At 41.3% G+C, this 20681-nt stretch overlaps 1 protein-coding gene across 6 annotated transcripts in view; it reads right to left on the bottom strand.

Annotated features, from left to right (window-relative positions):
- The window catches only part of Fat1 (FAT atypical cadherin 1), a 118954-nt gene that overhangs the window by 41371 nt on the left and 56902 nt on the right, over positions 1 to 20681 (bottom strand). For all 6 annotated transcript variants that reach the window (XM_055593658.1, XM_055593660.1, XM_055593661.1 and 3 more), the window contains exons 4-6: positions 4001 to 4062; positions 1105 to 1434; positions 578 to 788 (exon numbers count right to left, since the gene is read on the bottom strand). In XM_055593658.1, the coding sequence (XP_055449633.1) occupies positions 578 to 788; positions 1105 to 1434; positions 4001 to 4062 (603 nt within the window). The remainder of the gene's footprint in view (positions 1 to 577; positions 789 to 1104; positions 1435 to 4000; positions 4063 to 20681) is intronic.

The raw sequence follows: 20681 nt of genomic DNA, 5'->3' as shown, positions 1-20681 counted from the left end.
AGAAGCTTTAGTCAACACTGTAAATGTCATATAATCACAAACAATAACATACCTGTGTATATTATCTACATAGTCCAAAATATTTACGTTCCTGAAACTTCTTGTGTATGTCCGAAAAATAATTTTGTAAAAACATTTAAATGACTTGATGACTTATGTTTGTTCTTTTTAAAACTTTAGGTGTACGGATGTCTTTCCATTACATGTTAAGTCCGTGGGCCACATGCACGCAGTGGCCGTGGAAGCCAGAAGGGGGTGTCAGATTCCCTCGGACTGGTGCTACAGAGGATTGTAAGCTGTCATGTGGATTCTGGGAACTGAACCCGGGTACCCTGGAAGAGCAGCCTGCGCTCTCCCACACTAAACCATGTCTCTGTACACAGGAGGACTTATTTTAATATATGTTGTGGGATCTTCGGCTGCTGTCAAACCATTACAGTTTAAGGGAAATTCTTCACCTATAGATCTTTTCCCAAATTAACCTTCTAATGTGTGAACAAAATTCAGAAAACCCTATGGGGTTATGAGTGTAACCCCCACACAAGGACAACAAAAGCTACCTATGGGCACTGCTTACCAATGATGTCAAACCACAGAGGCATGCCAGGAGGCTCAACTGATATCACCCCGATCATGTGAGCCACGGGGTCACTTTCCATTACTGTGAAGGTGAAAACCGATTCTTCAAATGAAATCGGCTCCAAGGATGGCTTGGGTTTGGAGATCCACTCAATATGGAGTCTGGTGGTTGAGAACTTCTGAGGGCGGCCATTGTCAACTGCCTTAATCTACAAAGTATTAACAGAAGAGATGAAAACAGAAAATCACAAGTTAGATCTCCTAACAGAAGCCAAGATTTGTTTGATCTTTGTACCGAGTCAGTTTCAAATAGTCCAAACTTGTATCTGAACACAGTTTATGTCTAATGCTTGGTGCTAATAGGTGCTTCATACCCATACTCATTGGAGTGAGAGCTGACAAAAAATAAAAATAAACCCATGCTTCCCAAACGTTTCCAAGCTGTCTGTTAGGTCACAACGCTGAAGCCGCTTTCTCAACAGAATGACTAGGTTCTTAGAGAGGCAACACAGAAACCCAACTCACTGAGAGAATATCGTATTCTCCGGCTGCGGAGAACTTTTTAGATGAGACCATTCCCGTTTTGGGCTCGATGGAGAATCTGCCGTGCTCATTCCCTTCCTCGATGCTGTAGGAGAGCTCAGCATTGGGCCCTTCGTCCTTATCTGCAGCTATGACTCGGTACAGAGGTTCGCGCTTTGTGTTTCGCTCCCCGTCCGCCTTGTCTCGCTCCGGGAGCCTGATTTTGTAAAACTTCTGTAGGAACTGAGGCTTGTTGTCATTTTCGTCAAGGATTTTCACGATGACTCTCGCAATGGTGGATCTGGGGGGCGTACCATTGTCTGTCACAGTAACCTGGGTTTTAAAGGTCAAGAGATATCTTTAAGGGACGGAAAAAAACCAAAGCCTTCGTCCTGATGCAAGGTCTTCAGCTCACAAGACACTAAAGTCTATACCACCTCCTCTCATTCATTTGACACTGACTCAGTAATCATGTAGGTTAGCAAACTCTCCCAGCTTTGCTGACAGACAAGGTCCTGGACAGAGGCTAAGACACAGTTGCTACTTCTCACGCATTTCCAACCAGTCTCCCTCTTCCTTATAGCAATGGTAAAATCAACATTACCAAAATGTTAGACTACCAAAAACTGGATATTCATAAACTGGGTTCGTTAAAGAGATGCTGAGTATATTGTTAGTCCTCCTAACAAAATTCACTTCAAATATTCAAACACAAATTCTCCACATACTACATTAAAAGACTGCCATTTTGGGGCTTTTTCGCCGAGTATGCTAAAGTATTATTATTCTAAAGGATATGCTACTTTTAACAAATTTAAATATTACAGGTTTGAATACTAACCACAACTTTGATAGTTTCCTCGTACCATTTTAAATGCTTACGGGGATGAACAAACATCTAAGCCTGTTGTATTACATAAGGTTTTCAGAAAAAAAACAAAACAAAACAAAAAACAACATAAAGTAATTTGCCTCTAGGCTATTCATGTGCTCAGGTGGGAACAGGGGAGTCTAATACCGCAATAGTGGCTATGACCAAGTCAACATCACCTTTCAAAGGTCACATTTACAGTGGCCTGTGTTAAAAAGAATGGTCCTAGTCACAGCTTTTTAGTCACACTCTACCTCTTTCTAAATCAGTTGAGAGAATAACATTTTTCATGAAAATATGTTCTTTTGGAAACTTGGTAGTTGTAAATCCTACTTATAAAAGTGTGAATAGATCATTAAAGGAACTTGTCAAGATGACTTAGGAACATAACAGTTGCTTTTGCACACTGAAGGATATGGTTTATCTTCCTAGGCTCTTCAGGGTGAAACAAAATAAAACTATTGTTTTAATGTTAACATCTCTGAACCCTTTCTTCCTGTCACGTGTCAGAAGGCCTGTGCAGGAGGAGAAAGCTGGAGAAGTATAACCAAACACTGTGCACCGCAGGCTGAAGTTTAATGTCAATAAGTAGCTTTTCCAATGATTGAAGTAATACAGTCTCCTCTCCTAGGCAGTCAAACTGACAGCAGTTGGTCTTCAAATACAGACTCAAAAGAATGACAGACACATGCCTTAGCCCTGTCTTCAAAGCCCTATCCGTCTTATACCTGCTTCCACATGGCCTCTAACACTCACTGTGAAACAGGTAACTAAAGTATATGACTGATGTGAGACCTACAGTTACAACCAAAGTGAGGGGATGGACCCCAGACGAGCAGGCAGTAACCTGCAGATCTTGGCACTTCCTCATGCTTTCTTTCTCTAGCATCCATACCTTCCTTGTGTCAATTTCTGTACTAACTGAATGAAAATTCAAAGTCCTGCTCTGTGATAAAGAAAATGCATTCAGGGGAGCCACACAATCCATAAATGAAAACTCAATTGCAGTGTCAGTCAGAATTACTAATGGGAAAACACTGTGGCTCTGAAACCAATCAGTAACCCACATACGTAAACACCTATATGCACACCCATAAACAGACTTAAACAGAAATATTAATATTTTACAGATAAGAGGATATTCTGACCAATGACAAAACTGAGTAGACACCATTATGAGCAGCAGGAATAGGATCTTTTCAAAAGTCTTTCAAAAGCGAGCTGTCATTTAGAATTTTTTCTACCAAACTGTTAGAATTCGGACGTGTTACACAGGTGTCTCACAAATAACAAAAGCACCTGGCTCCCAGGCCAGGCTCTGCTAATTAACATGAGCACGTGATGACAAATGTCTGCAGGAGCTCCAGCTTGCTCTGCTGCTCCGAAGGCCGCCTCTCTTGGCTGCCCCCATCCTTCTCCATCGTCTGTCTTTTTCAAATCATCCCCCACCCCATTTCTGCAACTACTGGCCCCCAACCAAAATGGAGTAAACAAGGATGTGCAGAAACATCTTAAATTAACCAGAACATTTGAGAAGATGGAATGTTTGGCTCCTGCCTGTTTTCACTTTTGATATTTTTAGAAAACTTCTTTAGGTTACAAACAAGTAAGAAAAAAAAAAAAAAAAAAACAAACAAAAAAAAAACAAACTACATGGCTAATGCAATGATTGAAGACTAAAACTACTCAGAAATAAACAAAATACAGTTCAACACGTTAAATTTGATCTATAAATACATCTTAAAGGCATAACTGGGAGAAAAGAAATCTATGGAAGGTACGGAGTAAAACATCACCTCTGTAAATAAAAATGAAGTGCAAATAACATTAGTTACAAAAGTATTTGTAAAACTGTAAGGAATGAACGTGATGAAGTACAAAATTCAGAAAGGTTCTGATGACAGGGTGAACTGAGGTGCATGGCAGTGTGTGTGTGTGGGGGGGGGTATTAGCAGCTATGAATGGCAGAAGTGGGGGTGTTCACGATTTGAAGGTTTTAAAAGTAATTAGAACTAAAGCAAGACTTACTTCCAGAATGTGCTCATCCTGCTGCTCACGGTCCAGCTTCCTGGATGTGGTTGTGATGAGACCTGTAAAATGGTGGAAGTTTATTGATCCTAATGAACCACCATCAATCACCATGTCTGATTATTTTAGCCACAGGAATTCTCTGAACGTTCTTGTTTCAATGAGTGTTGGAAGCACCAGGAAAGGGACAGAACTATTATGAAAAGGGAAAAACTCAAATCTACTACATTTTCTGGTCCTAAGACATTCTGCCCGAATAAAAATTTAAAGGTAAAATGAAGTTAGCTATCCAGAATTTCATCTTTACCTGTATCTCTGTTACCTGCTCCAGAGATAAGATAAATGGTGAATCCACTTCTATGACTATACTAAAAAGGAATCATTAGAAATGTTACTATAACTTACTACCTTTTAATCATCTATCTTCAAATGAAGTATTGTTATTTCTTATAAAAAGTAATGCAATCCTTCAGGTAACGTTGCTTGAACAACAGTTATTTAATTTACGATAAGAGAAAAGGAAAACGCTGCTCACCGCTCACCCTGTATTTCCTGTTTCTTTGATTATAGTATCAAACTAGAATAAAATGTCAAGCTCCCTCTCAAACTTTAATCTCAATGTCTTGATATGTGAACATATGGCATAAGCTAGAAGACTGAAAAAATTGTTAAAATACATTTGAATGCTTCACTAAAGTGAATTCCACTAACCAACCACTAGAGCACTGGTTCTCAGCCTTCCAATGCTGTGACTCTTTAACATAGTTCTTCATGCTGTGGTGACCCCCAACCATCAAACTATTTTCATTGCTACTTCATAACTCTAAGTTTGCTACTGTTATGAAATGTGATATAAACATCTATGCTTTCTGATGGCTTTAACCGATGCCCATGAAAGGGTCATCAACTCCCCGAAGGGTCTGAGACCCTCAGGTTGGGCACCACTTCACTAAAGTGTCCTGTGTGTACACACACACACACACACACACACACACACACATACACAGCACCCTGCATAGCGGGCACCAGCAGGGTCAGATGCACTGGAGTGGCATAAAAACTAGCCCTGAAATCAGGTGGAGTCTACTTAGCCAGGTGGGTGCTGGGGCATTCCTTCTTCCCAACACTGCAAGGAAAATAGTTCACTCTATCAGAACTTAGCGTTACAGCTGTGGTTGTCTGCACCTTACCAAGCCAGCTGATACTCCAGGATGAAACAGGGAAGGGCTCATGAGCACGTACCACGTACCTCATGGTACTGACAATTAATGGCTTCCAGGGGAGGCAAAGTGAGTTTTATTTAAGTGTGACCCTTTATAAGTACACCATATTTTCCAGAGGTTGGTCCCTCATACCATAAGCACACAAATTGGACTTGATGGGATTTTTTTTTTTTTTAAGCAAGGACATGAAATTGGAAGGGGGTGCACGTGGGTAGATGTGGGAGGGTCTGGAAGTGAATATGGTCAAACTACACTATAGAAAATTCTCAAAGAACGAATGAAAACATCACTTTAAAAAAAAAGAAAACTGGCTCTCCTTATAATTAAATCTCTCCTATAATCCTAGCTACTTTCACAGAAGCAATTAAAGACCGTTTAAGTAACTCTCAGGGTAATATCCGAAATGTGATAAGGCAGCACAAACCAGAAGACTATGTCATCGCTGGACACTGGGCTTTTCCCCATATTTCGGCCACAGACAACTGGGGCTCAAGGAAGATGCTTCCAGTTTGCTAGCAATGGGACAGCACTGCCCAGTGTGACACCAAGTGTTTAATCCTCTGTTCCATGAAAAGTTTACTAACCACACTCCCCAACAATGGTGGGCTTTTTTCTTTTTTTACTGATTTATTATTTATTACAATTTATTCACTTTGTAAGCCAGCTGCAGGCCCCTCCCTCACCTCCTCCCAGTCCCTGTTTAAACCCACAGTTCCAAAACCGGAATAGCAAGAACTGGAGGTTTTAAACAGTTCAGAAAGACAGGAAATCACTTTTATTTGTTCCACCTAATTGTCCTAATGTTCCCATAAGATAGTCACTACCACTGGCTAAGGCAGCAAAGAAAATGGCTTGGCATGCTCACAGGCAAACTTCTGCTGGCACTTAGTCCTCCTTCACCAAGGGCACCCAACAAAATTTTACTTTACACTCCGCTTACAAACTGCCAACAATCTGTATTGCCAATTCAATATGGAACCAAGTTACCTAACCATCTCTTTTACAGGCTTAGGTTTAGAATTACTTCCACACCCTCCAGGCTTCCTGTTAAACACACCTCATCCCCTCACCCTCCACCCTAACCCAGCTCTAACTCAGGGAAGCAGATGCCATTTAAATGAAAGGAATTGCAAGGTCTATTCCTGTTTACTCCCACCTCCTCTCACTTTAACTCCTAGCCTGGAATCAACTGTTAAGTTCCCTAGGGCTAATGACCCAGTGATGGAGACAGCATATGTGGGTCATGCCCCTCACCAAGGGATGTTCACTGATCCAAATGTGAACTACAAACCCAAAACAAGGTCCTGTACGAAACTCTGTGTGCGCGCTTTACACTTTTCGTAGACAACATACACAATAATGCCAATGAGGCCTTCCCAGAGTCACAACACTCACACCAAGAGAATTGTACCAAAGGCTGTCAGAGCCTTCTCCCTCAAGCATTCACTTGCATAGGCATCTCACTGTGCAGCATGAGGAGTGGAGCACAGCAGTGTTTACTACAGAATTTTCAAACAAGAACTCTACAGAGAAAATAAAAGTCCTTCATGCAGCAGGACAACCAGACGCCTCTGTGAGGTGCGCTCCACAACCAGACGCCTCTGTGAGGTGCGCTCCACCTTCCCAGCACACTGAGAAGTCAGCACCCCGGGGTGCCAGCGCAGCGTTCTGCACCCTGACCTGTGCACTTATTCTACCTTTACCCTCCCTCTAGTCACTCTGCTTTATGTCTCCTTCCTGTTGCTTCTCGACCAACCCCCTCCCTCACGAGACAAACACCTGCTTCAACACTGAATATTCACTGGGTGACTAACCTTGTTAATACCCGAGTGGCATTAAATGTTCTAAGCAATGGCATTATACATCTCCTTTATTAAAAAAAAAAAAAAATGTGTATGCTGTGTTTTTCCAAATTCCAGGAAGACACACTTTAATAGAAGCAGCACAGCGATCAAGGTCAGGTGTCTGAGCTAAAAGGAGGAAGTTAATTTTTCTCTGAGGTTGCCAGTAACTCATTAACAAGGTCACAGTTAGAAGTCAGTTCTCCTGGGACCCAGATGAGAATTTTTAACTTCCCATCACATCAAACACATAATTACTGTGTTTATGGTATTTCAATTTTTATAAAGTCTTAATTGAGGAGAAAGCGGTCATGATTAATCACTATTCATTTTAGTAGGTCCAAAAAAAAAAAAAAAGTAGAAATTGAAAGAGAAGATATAAAAGTAGAAAACACGCACAGGCAAATACTTTCTTTTGTAACTGTGTGTCTATCATCATTTTCTGCAAGTACCTTGAAGTTAAAAATAGAAGGAAAAAAAAAAAGAGGGACAAAGACTAGAAATTTTCCATCCTTGATTTAGAAAAACATTACATTCTTTATATACAAATCCTACAGGGAGGGCTGAAAGAACAGGCAAATTTCCTACCTTCACACTAGTTAGTACCTACAAACTTACCTGATAAATGTGTGTGGAACTGAAGGACCACACCAAACCTTACCAAAAACGATGAGCCTAACTTAAAACTCATCCATAGTCTTTTAAGAATTCCATCAGATTCGATACAATGTTTTAATAGTAATCTAATCTTAAAACCCTTTACCTTGCTTGGGATATCACTCACAAAAAGGTCTTCAAGAGGTGCCAGCACACACGGGCACCTGTCCAAGGCCTACTAGGTGAAGATGGAGCTGTGGCTACACAGTTGTTTAACTACCTTGTACTGCCCACTCAGAACCCAGACTTGACAAACAGGGTCCTGTCACTGAGAAACAAGCGTAGAAACTAGAACTTGACAGAGGTAACTAGTGCACAGGCAGATCGCACTTGCTGAGAACTCTAATGTCCCAGAGCAGTAGAATTTGGTTGGATAATCGATTACAGGCTGGAGGCACCTGTGTTGTCCCTATAGCCAAGCACCAAACATGTAAGTGTGGCCATCCAAGACCAACCAGGCCCTAACCAGCTACAGCTGACCACGCTTGTGTAAAAGATCAGACAAGTCTGTACAAGGCCAGAACTGCCAAGAATCCCTAACTAAATTATGACTTTTTTTTTTCTTTTAAATATACCCACGTTTAGGGAAAGGTTGCTCTGTAATGCAAGCTGATACAGCAAGTGGCTATTATATTAATGGCTACAGGGCTTACTAAGTGCTCGGGGACTATGTCTTCACCTTTAAATTATCTACTAGATAGTAGCTCCATTTTTACAATTTCTGAAGATTAACTCTGGTTCAAAAATCTTGAGATGTTGGGAGTTTAGTAAATCATAAGACCTGAGTTCTTATTGTCAAAACCTTCCTAAAAGCTGGCACGTGGTACACGGCTGTAACCTGAGCACTCGGGGAGTAGAGACTGGCAGACCCCAGGGACCTGCTAGCCAGCCTAACAAAAGCTGTGAGATACCCTATCTCAAAGAGCGAGTAAAGAGCGAGCGAGCTAGCGAGCAAGAGGGGGGAGGTAGGGAGAGAGAGAGACAAACAGAGACAGAGAGAAGGGAAGAAGACACTCAACATCCACGTGTATATTTCACGTCGGTCTGCAAACAAATGCACCTGCACACACCTGTGACAGGGACACACAAACAGATGAATGCACACGCGCACGCGCGCGCGCGCACACACACACACACACACACACACACACACACGGAAAATGGGAAGAGCAGGGGGTCTGATGCTCTTGTAGAAACAAAGAAGGAGGGAGGGTGGTAGGGAGGCAGGGAAGAAAGGAAGTTAGTTGGAACAACAACTTCACAAACACATGAGAGCAGCCAGAGAAAGAAAACCCAAGGTTTCTGAATGGGACTAAGGTCGGCCTTCGATGGAGGCCAAGTACTGGGGGCCTGTAGTAGCTCAAATTTAAAAACCGTAGAACTACAGGGCCATGTCCTGAGTGTGCGTACACCCGATTAATCTTGCTTGGCAGGAAATTGACTTCCAACCATTTTTCTATTGTTCTACCTTGAGAATAAAACCAGGAAGGGGCAAAGACGAGGGGGTTGGGGGGTACCCTTTCACCTAATTTGCAGTTAATCTACCTAATCCATTACTTTATTTCCTCTTCCACTTCTTTAGCCTCTTTTTTGCTTTTTACAATAGCATATGAGCACCTGTAGCTTTTTTTTTTCCTTAAAAAACACTACCCAAGGCAGTTTTTCTTAGCCTGAAATTCTCTCAAATTCACACTGTCCAATACAGTAGCACCTAGAGGCACACAGCCACTGAACAACTGGAATGTGGTGAGGCTACCCAAAAGTGGATTTTCAGAGTAAATTTAAAAACCTAGAAAGACAAAGGCCATTTCTCTCCCTTTAAATAGTCTCTCATTTCAAAGTACATGCCAACATGTGAATACATAATACTTAAAATATATTTGTGGTTAAAAATCTAAAGATACAATTCAGTGGCAAAATACACTCATTGTCAAAATCCAAGTCCTATAAACATCTGTCTTACAAATGCAAAGTTTTCCAATATTCCACTCCACCATGCCCTAGTTCTCATATCTCTTCCTTCTTACAAGTTTCACAGGACACAGCTGGTGATGAAGAATTCTAGTTTACCACTGTTACTTTGGGTATCGTCTAATATCTAAAAATCACATCTTTATGTTCAACCCAACTTCTGAAAATTAATTTTGCCTACCAGTATACACTTTTTGCATTTGATGGCTTTTTCTTATGGTTTAAAATTGACAAGTTCAACACAATAGAAATGCTGTCCTAATGCTTACCAGCTCAGAGCTAACCAGGTAATTCTGCCTGCATCATTACTCAGTGTGTTTGTCAAAATGGCCTCCCCAAACAGGTCCTCTGAAAGAGACAAAAAGCTTTTGCCCTCAACGGTAAGACAGATCAGAGGCGGAGGGGTCTAAGTATTTGTCTAGGAGCTGACGTGACAGTGTTAACGATGGTAAGTTGGTGGTGGATCTTCACTGCAAGCACCATTTCATGTTTACTCTTTCAAATAAGACAAGCTGTAGAATGGCCGGAAGATATGACCTTTTGATTGACAGCTGTCACAGATTCTTCCCTTGTGCCTGTTAGCAAGTTAACACCTAGGGAGAGCAGCAAAGCTGTTATCAGGGCAACTCAGCTGCTTTATTACAAAGGTGCCTTGAGGGAGAGCTCTCTGTCCACTAGGCATACTGAACCAAGGTTTTGCGAAAGCTACAAACTTCTTCAGGAGGCAAGTAAGGACAGCTCCAGGCAATTTAGAAGAATCCACAGCAAGCAAGCTAAGACTTACAGACCTCCAGATCACTCCCCGACAGCTACTCAGGAGGCCTGACCCAGGCTGGCTGCTCGGCCAACAGCTGCGCTTGATTAGAAGGACACCTCTCCTAGTGACTCAACAGAATACTTGCAAATGAGGGGACAATGTGGGCCCCTGACTGGTTCCTAACTCAAGACATGTCACTGACCAAACAGAAACAGTGTAATAACCTGTGGAACTCCAAATGGTACGCCATGCTCCTTGTCTAACTATATAATCAAGCTGCTTGTACTTGTCTGGACTTAACATGGCTAACATAAAGAGTTGTCATATGCTCTATTGTCTTACGATAGGTAGAGAAAGTTGAGCTGGCTACAGGAAAAGCAGCTGGTAGAGCTGCTTTCACTTTGTTCCTTTTGGGGACACACTCATTGACAAGCTGTATGTCTGAAGCACTCGGGAAGGTGCTCTGGTGATCTCCGAGTTACAGACCATGATAGTCCTTTTTAGTGTAAACTAAACAAAACAAGCCCCTACTTTCTTAGTTTAATAAATTCTGTTTCAGTCACTGTAAAAATTACTACCAGCCACATCTGGACACAAAGTATACCTACTTCTTTAAGCTACCACTGAAAAATATAATATGAATCATGATATATGAGAGGGACAACAATGCCGAAAATACTTGAAATGACGTCCAAAGAGCTACTCTGAAGGCTCTGTTCCCAAAAGTGACTTTAACATCCAGAATCCTCTTGCCAAATGTGTCAAACCCTACAGAGCGTAAGCTAAATGAAAGGAATTTCCCAACTGTATAAGACTAAAGCACTGCAAATGTCTACCTCACAGCTCATTTTTATTTATTTTGGGTAAATGCCTTCTATGATGAGCAGAATGGCAAGCCCCAGCCAAAAGGTCCATCTAGCCTGGAACATGGAAATGTGACCTCTGTAGAACAAAGGCCTCTGAAGTTGGAACTAACGACGTTTGGATGACAGCATCTTGACTTTGAGAACGCTCTGAATTCATTCAGAAGTGGCCTCTGAAGAGGAGATTCGAGACTGAAGAACACAGGGAAGAAGGTCCTAAAGCCAGAGAGACAATTTTAAGTGATGCCCCCAAACCACAGAAGGACTTCAGAGGAGAGTGGCCCACAGGCACCTATCTTCAGACTCTACTCACTTTGCTCTGGTCTGTTATAGTAGCCCTGGGAAACTAATACATTTTAAAAATTAATAAGCTTCATATTGAGGTACAACTGCTAGAGAAAATTATGCACTTAATATATACAATTTCATTAACCTCAAGTTGGATTTTTTTACATTATCAGCATGTCATAAGTTGTTCATCCATTCTCTTTGAAAGTATTTCTCATACTTTCCTCCACTCTAAGAAGTGACTTGCTAACTATTTTTTCAGTAGCATTACTAATAACAATTATAAATATTTCTTTAATGCCTCTGATACAGAAAGACTTGGCTATGAAGTTGTGGGGATCAAGATAAAATCAAAACAACTCTTTTTACATTCTCAAGAGTTCACTTAACAAGTGACACTAAAGGTCCAATGAGATCAATCAAGACAATGTATCCAAAACTAACAAGACAATATATCCTGTCTGGTCAAAAAATACAGTTACTCTCCCTGCACTGACAAACCTATCTTTTTTTACTTTAGCCATCCCTTCATTCCTCGCATACACTGATACCCGTTTTTTACTTTCAAATTAATTATCAATAGAAAAAGGGCAGCATTTGAAGGTAGTGTTCTAGATAGAACCTTATGCATCTCAAACCCTGCACTGCTAAGCAAGCTTCTTCTTGCCTCCATGGTATTAATGTTGAAATACAATTAGCATCAGTTATGCTGCCAAAGGACCTCAGAAACTATGTTCATAGGGAAGATGAGGGAAAAAAAAACAAATACAAGATCCCATGTCACACATGACTGTGTGAGCATCTTCTCCATGAACATTCCAGCCTGCGTATTTGTACCAAGCAGCTCTAATGAAATAAAAATGGTCTTTGAATGAAGCCACCTGTAGCCGCTGTGAAGACCGGAGTATGGGAGGAGGACAGACGAGCAACGGATGTGAAAGAGGGCACGTGAAAAGCAGAGCCATTCCAACTGGCTGACTTTTAAAGCCCTTTACCAGTGAACTGGAAAGCAGGACTTGAGAAGCATTCCCACAGTCACTGTTTCGCTTGGTTCTGTTATGGATACAATAAGTGGATACTGAAAGGTCCTGGCCCTTAAGGACTTGAGCCAGGAACAGAACCAAGCAACAGGCAAGATCGGAACTAACAATGAGAAGTCAGCGTCTTTGCTTAGCTCAGACCAACAGCGAGGCAGGACAGCCCTTCTCCCATTTCCCATGCTGGAAGCACATGGGCAGCCCCTGAGCAAATGGTCAGCTCCCCCTATGGCTGTCACTCAACATCTCCTCCCGGAGAGCTTCCGACTTCTGGCCGAAACTCAGTGCCTCTGCAGGCAGCAAGCACCGGCTTCATTTAGGTGGTGTTCTGAGACCACATCTAACTACAATCAGCCGGGAGCTCTTTGGCAGCTGTGGCCATCTGAGCAGCTATTGTTTGTCACTGCGGTACTGGTGCCGGCAGGATTAGGCTTGGAGCCAAAAATGGAATTCTATTCATAGCCTGTCAAGGCTGGAAGGCAGCTCGGAATTCATTTAACTCCAACTTTCAGAGCTCCGCAGAAAACACTAATAAAATTAATCAAGCAGCCATTGGAAAGCCACTCAAGGAGTGGCTGAGGTCAGTATCACCGGCCTCTCTTCTGCTTTTACATCTGTCTTACAAGCTGCTTCCTGTTGGAAATTGGTGGTTTCAAAACACAAGATCAGCAGGCAAATTGAATTCACTTTGAATTAATTCTTGTTAGTATTCTACAAAAGTTATGTAGAGGAGGAAAGGAAGAGAAAAGGGAAAGAGGGAGAGACGGAGGGAAGGAAGAAAGGTAACCCAACCTACTGTAAGGTCAGTATCGGCAAACCTCAACTTAAGCATTTTAAATGTCAAATCTTATATGTAGTATTACATGTCACTGACATTCAGGGAAATAGAAAAGCAGAATTCTCCTTAATTCAACTGATCTTAAGGATTCAATGAAAACAGATCTGATGAAGAAAGACATGTCACCAGAAAAGGCAGGGAATAAAACTTGACTTTTTAGACCTTAGGAGATAATACATTTTATTATAAAATAAAAACTAGTGTAAAAAATGGGTTAAAAAATCTACAGTCCTTAAAAATACACACAGGTGAAATTTTGTTTTGGTTTTTTGTTAATGAATTCCTGCCATTGTGGAGTGAGTGGCCCTTCATTTCCTTCCTTTCGAGAGCTATCAAATGTTACCGGAAACACTTGGAAGTTGTTTGCAGCTGTAGCTACATCCTATTGCACTTTGTTAGGTCTCCTTTCCAGCCACAATAAAATGCACAATAAAATGCATTTTCTTATTACCTCATTACTTGATAATATAAGACTCATTAATAAAGGAGCATGGGGCGAGAACATGGATAAATGCCCAGTTGTATCTCCTAGCCGCTGTAATATTCTGTGACCTTTAGAATGCTTTATGGATTACTAAATGTAAATATCCTATATCTTCACGAAATCTATCTGTAATCTTATATTGAACAATCACACCATCATTTATACCCAACATAGACAGTTCTATATTAAATATGCTAGTCTACATGTAGACAAGGAAATTTTTAAAAAGGCTAACATATTGGCGTTCTCTAAAAAGCATAACAAATTTATAGTCATTTGAGTGTGAACAACTCAGTCCTAGACAAAGTTGTGAAAAGAACAACGGAAGAAATAGTGAAAGTCCACCAAAAACCAGAAGCAAACGTGTGAGCTGACATTTGCAGATTTGGTTATTTTTAATAAGATATGCCAGCAAGTACAAGGACAAAAAAACATCAAAAATTTAGGCATATTTTATCGTCAAGTAAGAAAAAAAAATGTTTCTTAAAGGAGAAAAGGACTATTTAGTAGTTTAAGATACACTTCTAAAACATGAGCTTGCTAAATCTCAAAAATGTGATCTTGATAACAAATATTCCACTTGTAATTTAAATTACTAAGAGCCTAGAGAGGCAACACTCAAGTTCAACCTTCCAGGCACTCTTGTTGGCAGAAATGGACAAAGTTGCATCTTTTTAATTTAAATAGTTTAGTTTCATTTAAATAGCTACTTCCATTTCAAAAGAAAAAAAAAATCCACACATTAACTATTTCTACTGTTAAGTATAACATATATGAAGCAGGAGACTACTGCTTGGCTTGTATAAAGTTGAACACAAACATTCTGTGATACTGAAAACTATGCAAACTTAAAAGTTCCTTGTGTCATTGGGCATACTCCTTCATTTCTAGATGCTGCTTAGATTCTGTGTCAGGACAGTTGGGCTGAATGGATGTAACAGACCCTGGACACCTTAGTGACCTGAAAACTTTTGTAGCCTTTTATAAAAAAATTCCTGCAGCACATAGTTCATGACAGCAAGCTTAAACATCCTGTCATTTAAGAGCAGGGTGGTTTTTAATGTGAAAATTGCCACAGAAACAGTATCGGACTAAAAGTAACATTTACATGACACAGCATTCTTTAAGACACATAATAACAGCTGCAAAGCCACACTCACACATCCAAGACACTGTACCAAGAAGCTGCAGTGAGGAAATTCATCCCTGTGGCTTGGGCTACTGGGTGGTCTTGACCTCTCTGAAGTCATGTAATTATTTGTAAAGTGGAAAAAGTGTTTGGAGTCTCTCTGCTCTTCTCACAAGGTCCCTATGAAGATTTAAGTGGGTGAAAGTTGATTGCAAAAGGCAAAGTACAAAGCACAGAGGCAAGGGTGTGGCTTGCGCTCAGAATGAAGGGTAAAATGAGTCAGAGACCCAGAAGGGTTAGAAAGTTAAAAGGAAACAACAGAAAAGCAGGAAAAAAAAAAAAAGAAGAAAACAGGGTTTGCTGTTCACTCTCTGGCTGTGTCCTCGAAGCTCAGCTCTCAAAGACAATGAGGAGCACAATGAAAGAGCACCAGCGGCTCTTAGAAAAGCCTAAACTGATCAAAAAATGACCTCAACCTAACCCGTGCGGTTTAGGCTGGGCCTGTAGCTCAGTGGTAGATAAAGCGTTTGCCTAGCATACCCAGGTCTTTGAAGTCAATCCTTATTACTGCCCAAAACGGGGAGGGGTGCACCATGAAATTTCAGAACCATTTTTAAATCTCAAGTGGACAGAAGTAAACAATGCAGCTGATGGAGAAAGTGAGTTAAAATGGTGCCTGCTAATAGGTCACACCTGTCAAACCAAAGATGCCCTGCTTCTGCTTGCTACCCATTTCTGTTCCTATTTAGTGTGGCCACAAAATAAAATTCTTCCTATGTTTCTTCCCAGACAGGAAGAAGGAGAGCAATGAATGAAAATTAGTAAAAGGCAATGCATTTACTAGGAGATAAAAGCCAACGAAATGGGCAGAGAAAAGTGGATGTGTGCATACACATCCACAGGCAAATAAAAATAATGCACTGAGTCCATCAATAACTATGCTAACAGGGTTTTTTGTTTTTTTTGTTTTCTAAGCGTAGCACCTAAGGGAAGAACTAAAGGAACATGTGTTATCAGTGGGTACAGGTTATTAACTCCTGCATAAAAAGATGAAAACAAAATAACAAGCACTTTACCTTGCTCACCTAAGAGTGAAAAGAAGTGTAAGCAGTCACCTCTGTGTTTGGAAATGCAGACTGCATTACTGTTCTCTGTGGAAAACCCCAAAGACAAGTCTGTTGCTAAAGTCCGTCTGCATATTCCTTAAGCAGGGCAACATGGGAAAGCACTGGGCCAAGTGGAGAGGCAGAAAGGATGCTAGGGAAACATGCCCAAGAGCGTTCACTGCTGCTGTCCTTTAAAAAAAGGATAGATAAGGTGAAGCAAAGGACCCTGGGGTTGGGTGGTTAGATAACATCAAGCAGCTCAGAGCAGAGGCTAGCCCTAGCAATCTGGGAAGATTCCATCAAAGGAATAGGGCAAGACAAGATGGTGACTCAGCAAAACAGAGGAGGAGTACAAGCATGGGCTCAGGGTTGGTTAGTGTACTGGCTGGTTTTACATCAATCTGACGCAAGGTAGAGTCATCAGAGAGGAGGCAGACTCTATGAAGAAAATGCCTCCATGAGATCAGGCACCTTTTGTTAATTCCTGATTGATGAGGGAGGGTCCAGGTGCAGGCTGAGCCAGCCATAATGAGCAAGACAGGCAGCACCCTTCCATGGCCTCTGCATCAGCTCCTCAGCTCCTGCCTCCAGGTTCCTGCCCTGTTTGAGTTCCTGCCCTCACTGCTTTTGATGATAAACTATTACATGGAACTATGAGTGAAATAAACCCTTTTCTCCCCAAGCTGCTTTTGCTGATGGTGTTTCATCAAAGCAATGGAAACCCTAAGAGAGTTAGCTTGCCTACGAAAGGCAACTGTTCTGTCTTTCTCTATCTCCAGCCCCAGAAAAGCCCCAGATGCCAGAGCAACAATAAAGTAAAGGGAGCATGCAGTTAAGACACTAACTGCATGGGAATTAAGAAGTTATGCAAAAGTCAAAGTTTCCACTGGGGATCTTTCTGTGCCCTCTGAATTCTGCACCATGTGAATCGACTACTTAAGGAAGTAAGTATATGGCATGTCTGTAGACATCACAACCATCTTCATCATCACAACACATGTACATTCCAATGCTGGTAGGCACAGAAGCCCATTAATAAATGGTCATTATGAGAGACAGAAAGGGAACTCTTAATTTGTTTTTCTACCAGGTCCAGAAACATATAATACTAACAAATTTATATCTAAAATTAATCTGCAAATTCCATTTTTATTATTTAAACACCCCACATACACACTTCTTTGTTGGAACTATCCAGTATTCCTTTAATAAAGCTTTTTTGGGGGGAGGAGTAGACACTATTTTATTGCATATCTAAAACTGGATATATATTTTTGAGACAGGGTTTCTCTGTGTAGCCTTGGCTATCCTGGACTCACTTTATAGACCAGAGAATAAATATTTAAAAAAAATAACTGAACTTCCCTATCTGCATCAAGAGGCCAGAGTTATATTTAAAGATACCACAAATAAGTAAAATAGACAAAGTAACAGTTTATAAGACACTAGATGTTGGGAGGAAAAAAAAAAGTCTTGATGAGCTGTCTTGAAGGTTTTCATATTCATTCCTACATGAAAAGCAGGAGAAAGAGAACTACATGACCTCCTGAGGACTAAATGTTAATGACAGCACTATTTCCTACAACCAAACATGGTAACAAATATGCGTCCATGAGTTACTTAATGGATAAACTGTATCTGCCTAAGAAATACAGAGGGACTTAAGACTCATACAGAGCTGCATCATGCCTAAACCTCAAACAAACATGTTAAAGTACAGAACCCTGCCTCCCACCACTAAAAAGGTTACACCCGGTCAGCCCACCTATGTGAAACTCTAAGGACAAATTCATATATAACTAACATAAACTAATAGAATTATATTATAAACTAATAATAACTAATATAATGATGGGGCAGACCAGAGGTCACCTAGGGATGGGAATGGTGAGAGGGACTGCAGGAAACCGGGAGGTAATTTTTTAGAGTGATGGTTATGACAAACGTCAGGTACAGATAAATGTCAAGACTTAGTGAACTTCAGGCTCTCAATATGTGTGATCTACCTTGTGCTAATTATACCCCAGGGAGCTTTTAAAAGTAAAAAAGATTTACTTTGTATCAAAACCCTGGAAGATAACAAATATGCTGAGAATAAGCCTTGGTCTTTTCTGAAGCCGGCACACGCCTCAAGAGTAACCTTCAAAATTATCTGGCCACTGTGAGTTGTGTAGCAATTCTCAAAGCTGATAACCCAAAGACATACGCTAGGCCCAGGTGGAGTCCATTTCCGAGGGTTACTGGAGGATACTGAAGGATGGAAAGCTCACACTGGTCTCTTGTCTGGGGCTCCTCCTCTGTCCTTGGCATACCACAGAACTATGATGCTTCTGCTTGCGTGAGCAGGCAGTGTCAAGGCTCCAAACAATAAAATATCTATGTTCCTGTCTCTGTCCTGCCTTGGGCGAAGGCACAATTTATGTTAAAAGAAGCAAACTGCCCCTAACTGATATTGGCTATAACCAAACAAAAGCAACAAAAAGGTACTGAAATTTACTCTGTTAACAGAAGTGCCCTCAAAGAAAAATCTCACCAAATCCTACTTATAATTAGTATACTAACAACTGCCTGAAATGTAGAAAGAGCTCCAGTACCATAATTAAACACTGGAAGATACTAAAAAGAGTTCATTCAAGCCTGCCGCTAGGAGACCAAAATTTGTAAAATTATTTTAAAAATATGTATTTTTGTCAAGACAATATTGGGATGTTTTCTCCATTTACAAGATGACTACGAGGAGGTAATTTAAATGTATACAAAATGTTATAGGGACTTTATACAGAGTCTGGGAAATAAGTGATCATCCACGAACATGAACAGGGTCTTCAGTCCTCCCTCCAGTTCCAAGGGGCCAAGCTGCCACCCCCTTACCTCACCCTGTCTTTTTCACTCCACCTGCTTCCCCCGCCTTCAAAAACCAACCCAACAGCTCTTCCTAGAGCTTCTAGTTCCTGACAGCCCCTACACTGACAGTCTGTTCCCAGTTACTGCAAACATCTTCATCACAGGCTGCGTCACGCGGCGTCCGTCACGCACGCCCTTCCCCGTGCTCCTTCACATCTGCAGCATCTGCAGTGTAAAATCAGAAAGTACTTCATATCCAAATAGACACTTCCAATGCCAGGCTTTCTGTAGTCAATTTACAATAATCACTGGGAAGCAAACACACATTTCACCTTACAGTTGTTGACCCAAAGGAAATGCACTGCTGTATGAATCCACTAAAATCTTGGTTGCCGTCTATACATTAAACAACCAACTTGAACGTGCAGAGAAAAACAGGCTGCGGCGCACTTTCCACAAAGGACTCTGAGGACTCCAGAAGAAACTAACTGTAATGAGCGTCGCTCGCTCGACCCTAATCCTAAAGCCTAACGCCCTCATGTCTGTTTCCTCCATGGTCCCAAGAGAAAAGCCTAACTATGGCCACATCTCCTTTTCCAGCCGAGTGATTTTCTCCTTCGGCGTTAATTACTAGGGACTCTGATTTAAGGTCTCCAGGTGGTGTTCCGGGTCAGTAAATCACAAGAACTTTCTTCTTGCAGATTGTCTTTCACCAGCTCCAATTTAACAAACCACCTCTTAAAACTCAGTGTCTGCTGTTTGGATTCAGGGGGCGAGGCGCCTATTAATACCTCTTGGGCCCTGAGGCTCCCGCCTAGATCCTCTACTGAGTTGAGAGAACAGAACCATTTGGAGACATACCTCACGAGACTGTACTTACTACATTTTCCTAACAACATGTTTGCTAAAGCATGGCTATTTTGGGAAATTTAAAGACATAGTGATTTGTGCAACTCTCTGAACTAACCATAGTCTGTAACACACTTCTCAGCAAACAGCCCCTTCCACTCCTATCTGCCTTCAAGCCGTAAAAAAACAACCCGCTTGGAGACTGATGCATTTTCCCCTGCTGTCTTGCCAGCAGGGAACATGGTGCCTCTCACCCGGGGGTGAAAGCTCACTGAACTCCTAGAGGGTGTGTAGTCATGCAGAAGATAAGGAAGAGTGCAGAGGCCTGCAGGCATCATTTCCTAAGAACCACAAAGGAGAAACTCAAAGAGAAGGCAAGGCTGGACAAGGGCCCATTCTACAGGACAGGAGGACACTGGCGCCATTATTCCTGAGACCTCACCTAGACAATTTTAACTTTCTTTCTCCTATTAATTATGCCCAGACCTGTGGTATTTACTCAGATAATGGACACACATTTACTGCTTGTTTTCCTGTCCCTTCACAAGGGAGTTAATCTAATCTAGAAAAGGCTCTGAAGGCATAAGATGGAAACATTCTGGAAGTCTAATCCATTAAACAGTTTTAAGCAGAGCTGGTTGAATTCTTTTGTTATCACCTCTAGACTTCTTTCTTTTTCTGGGACCACCCCTTCAGTTCAGGCTAAACCCTCCTCTGAAATTAGTTTAAACTTAAACATTTCTTCTTTTATAGCTGGTGATGTGTTCTAAGTTCCTGACTCTTAGGTTTTGAAT

This window comes from Psammomys obesus, unplaced genomic scaffold, assembly GCF_907164565.1.
Source record: "Psammomys obesus unplaced genomic scaffold, mPsaObe1.curated_primary_1811, whole genome shotgun sequence".
Classification (NCBI taxonomy): domain Eukaryota; kingdom Metazoa; phylum Chordata; class Mammalia; order Rodentia; family Muridae; genus Psammomys; species Psammomys obesus.
Note: the sequence above shows the minus strand (reverse complement) of the source record. Positions and strands in the feature narration are given on the sequence as shown.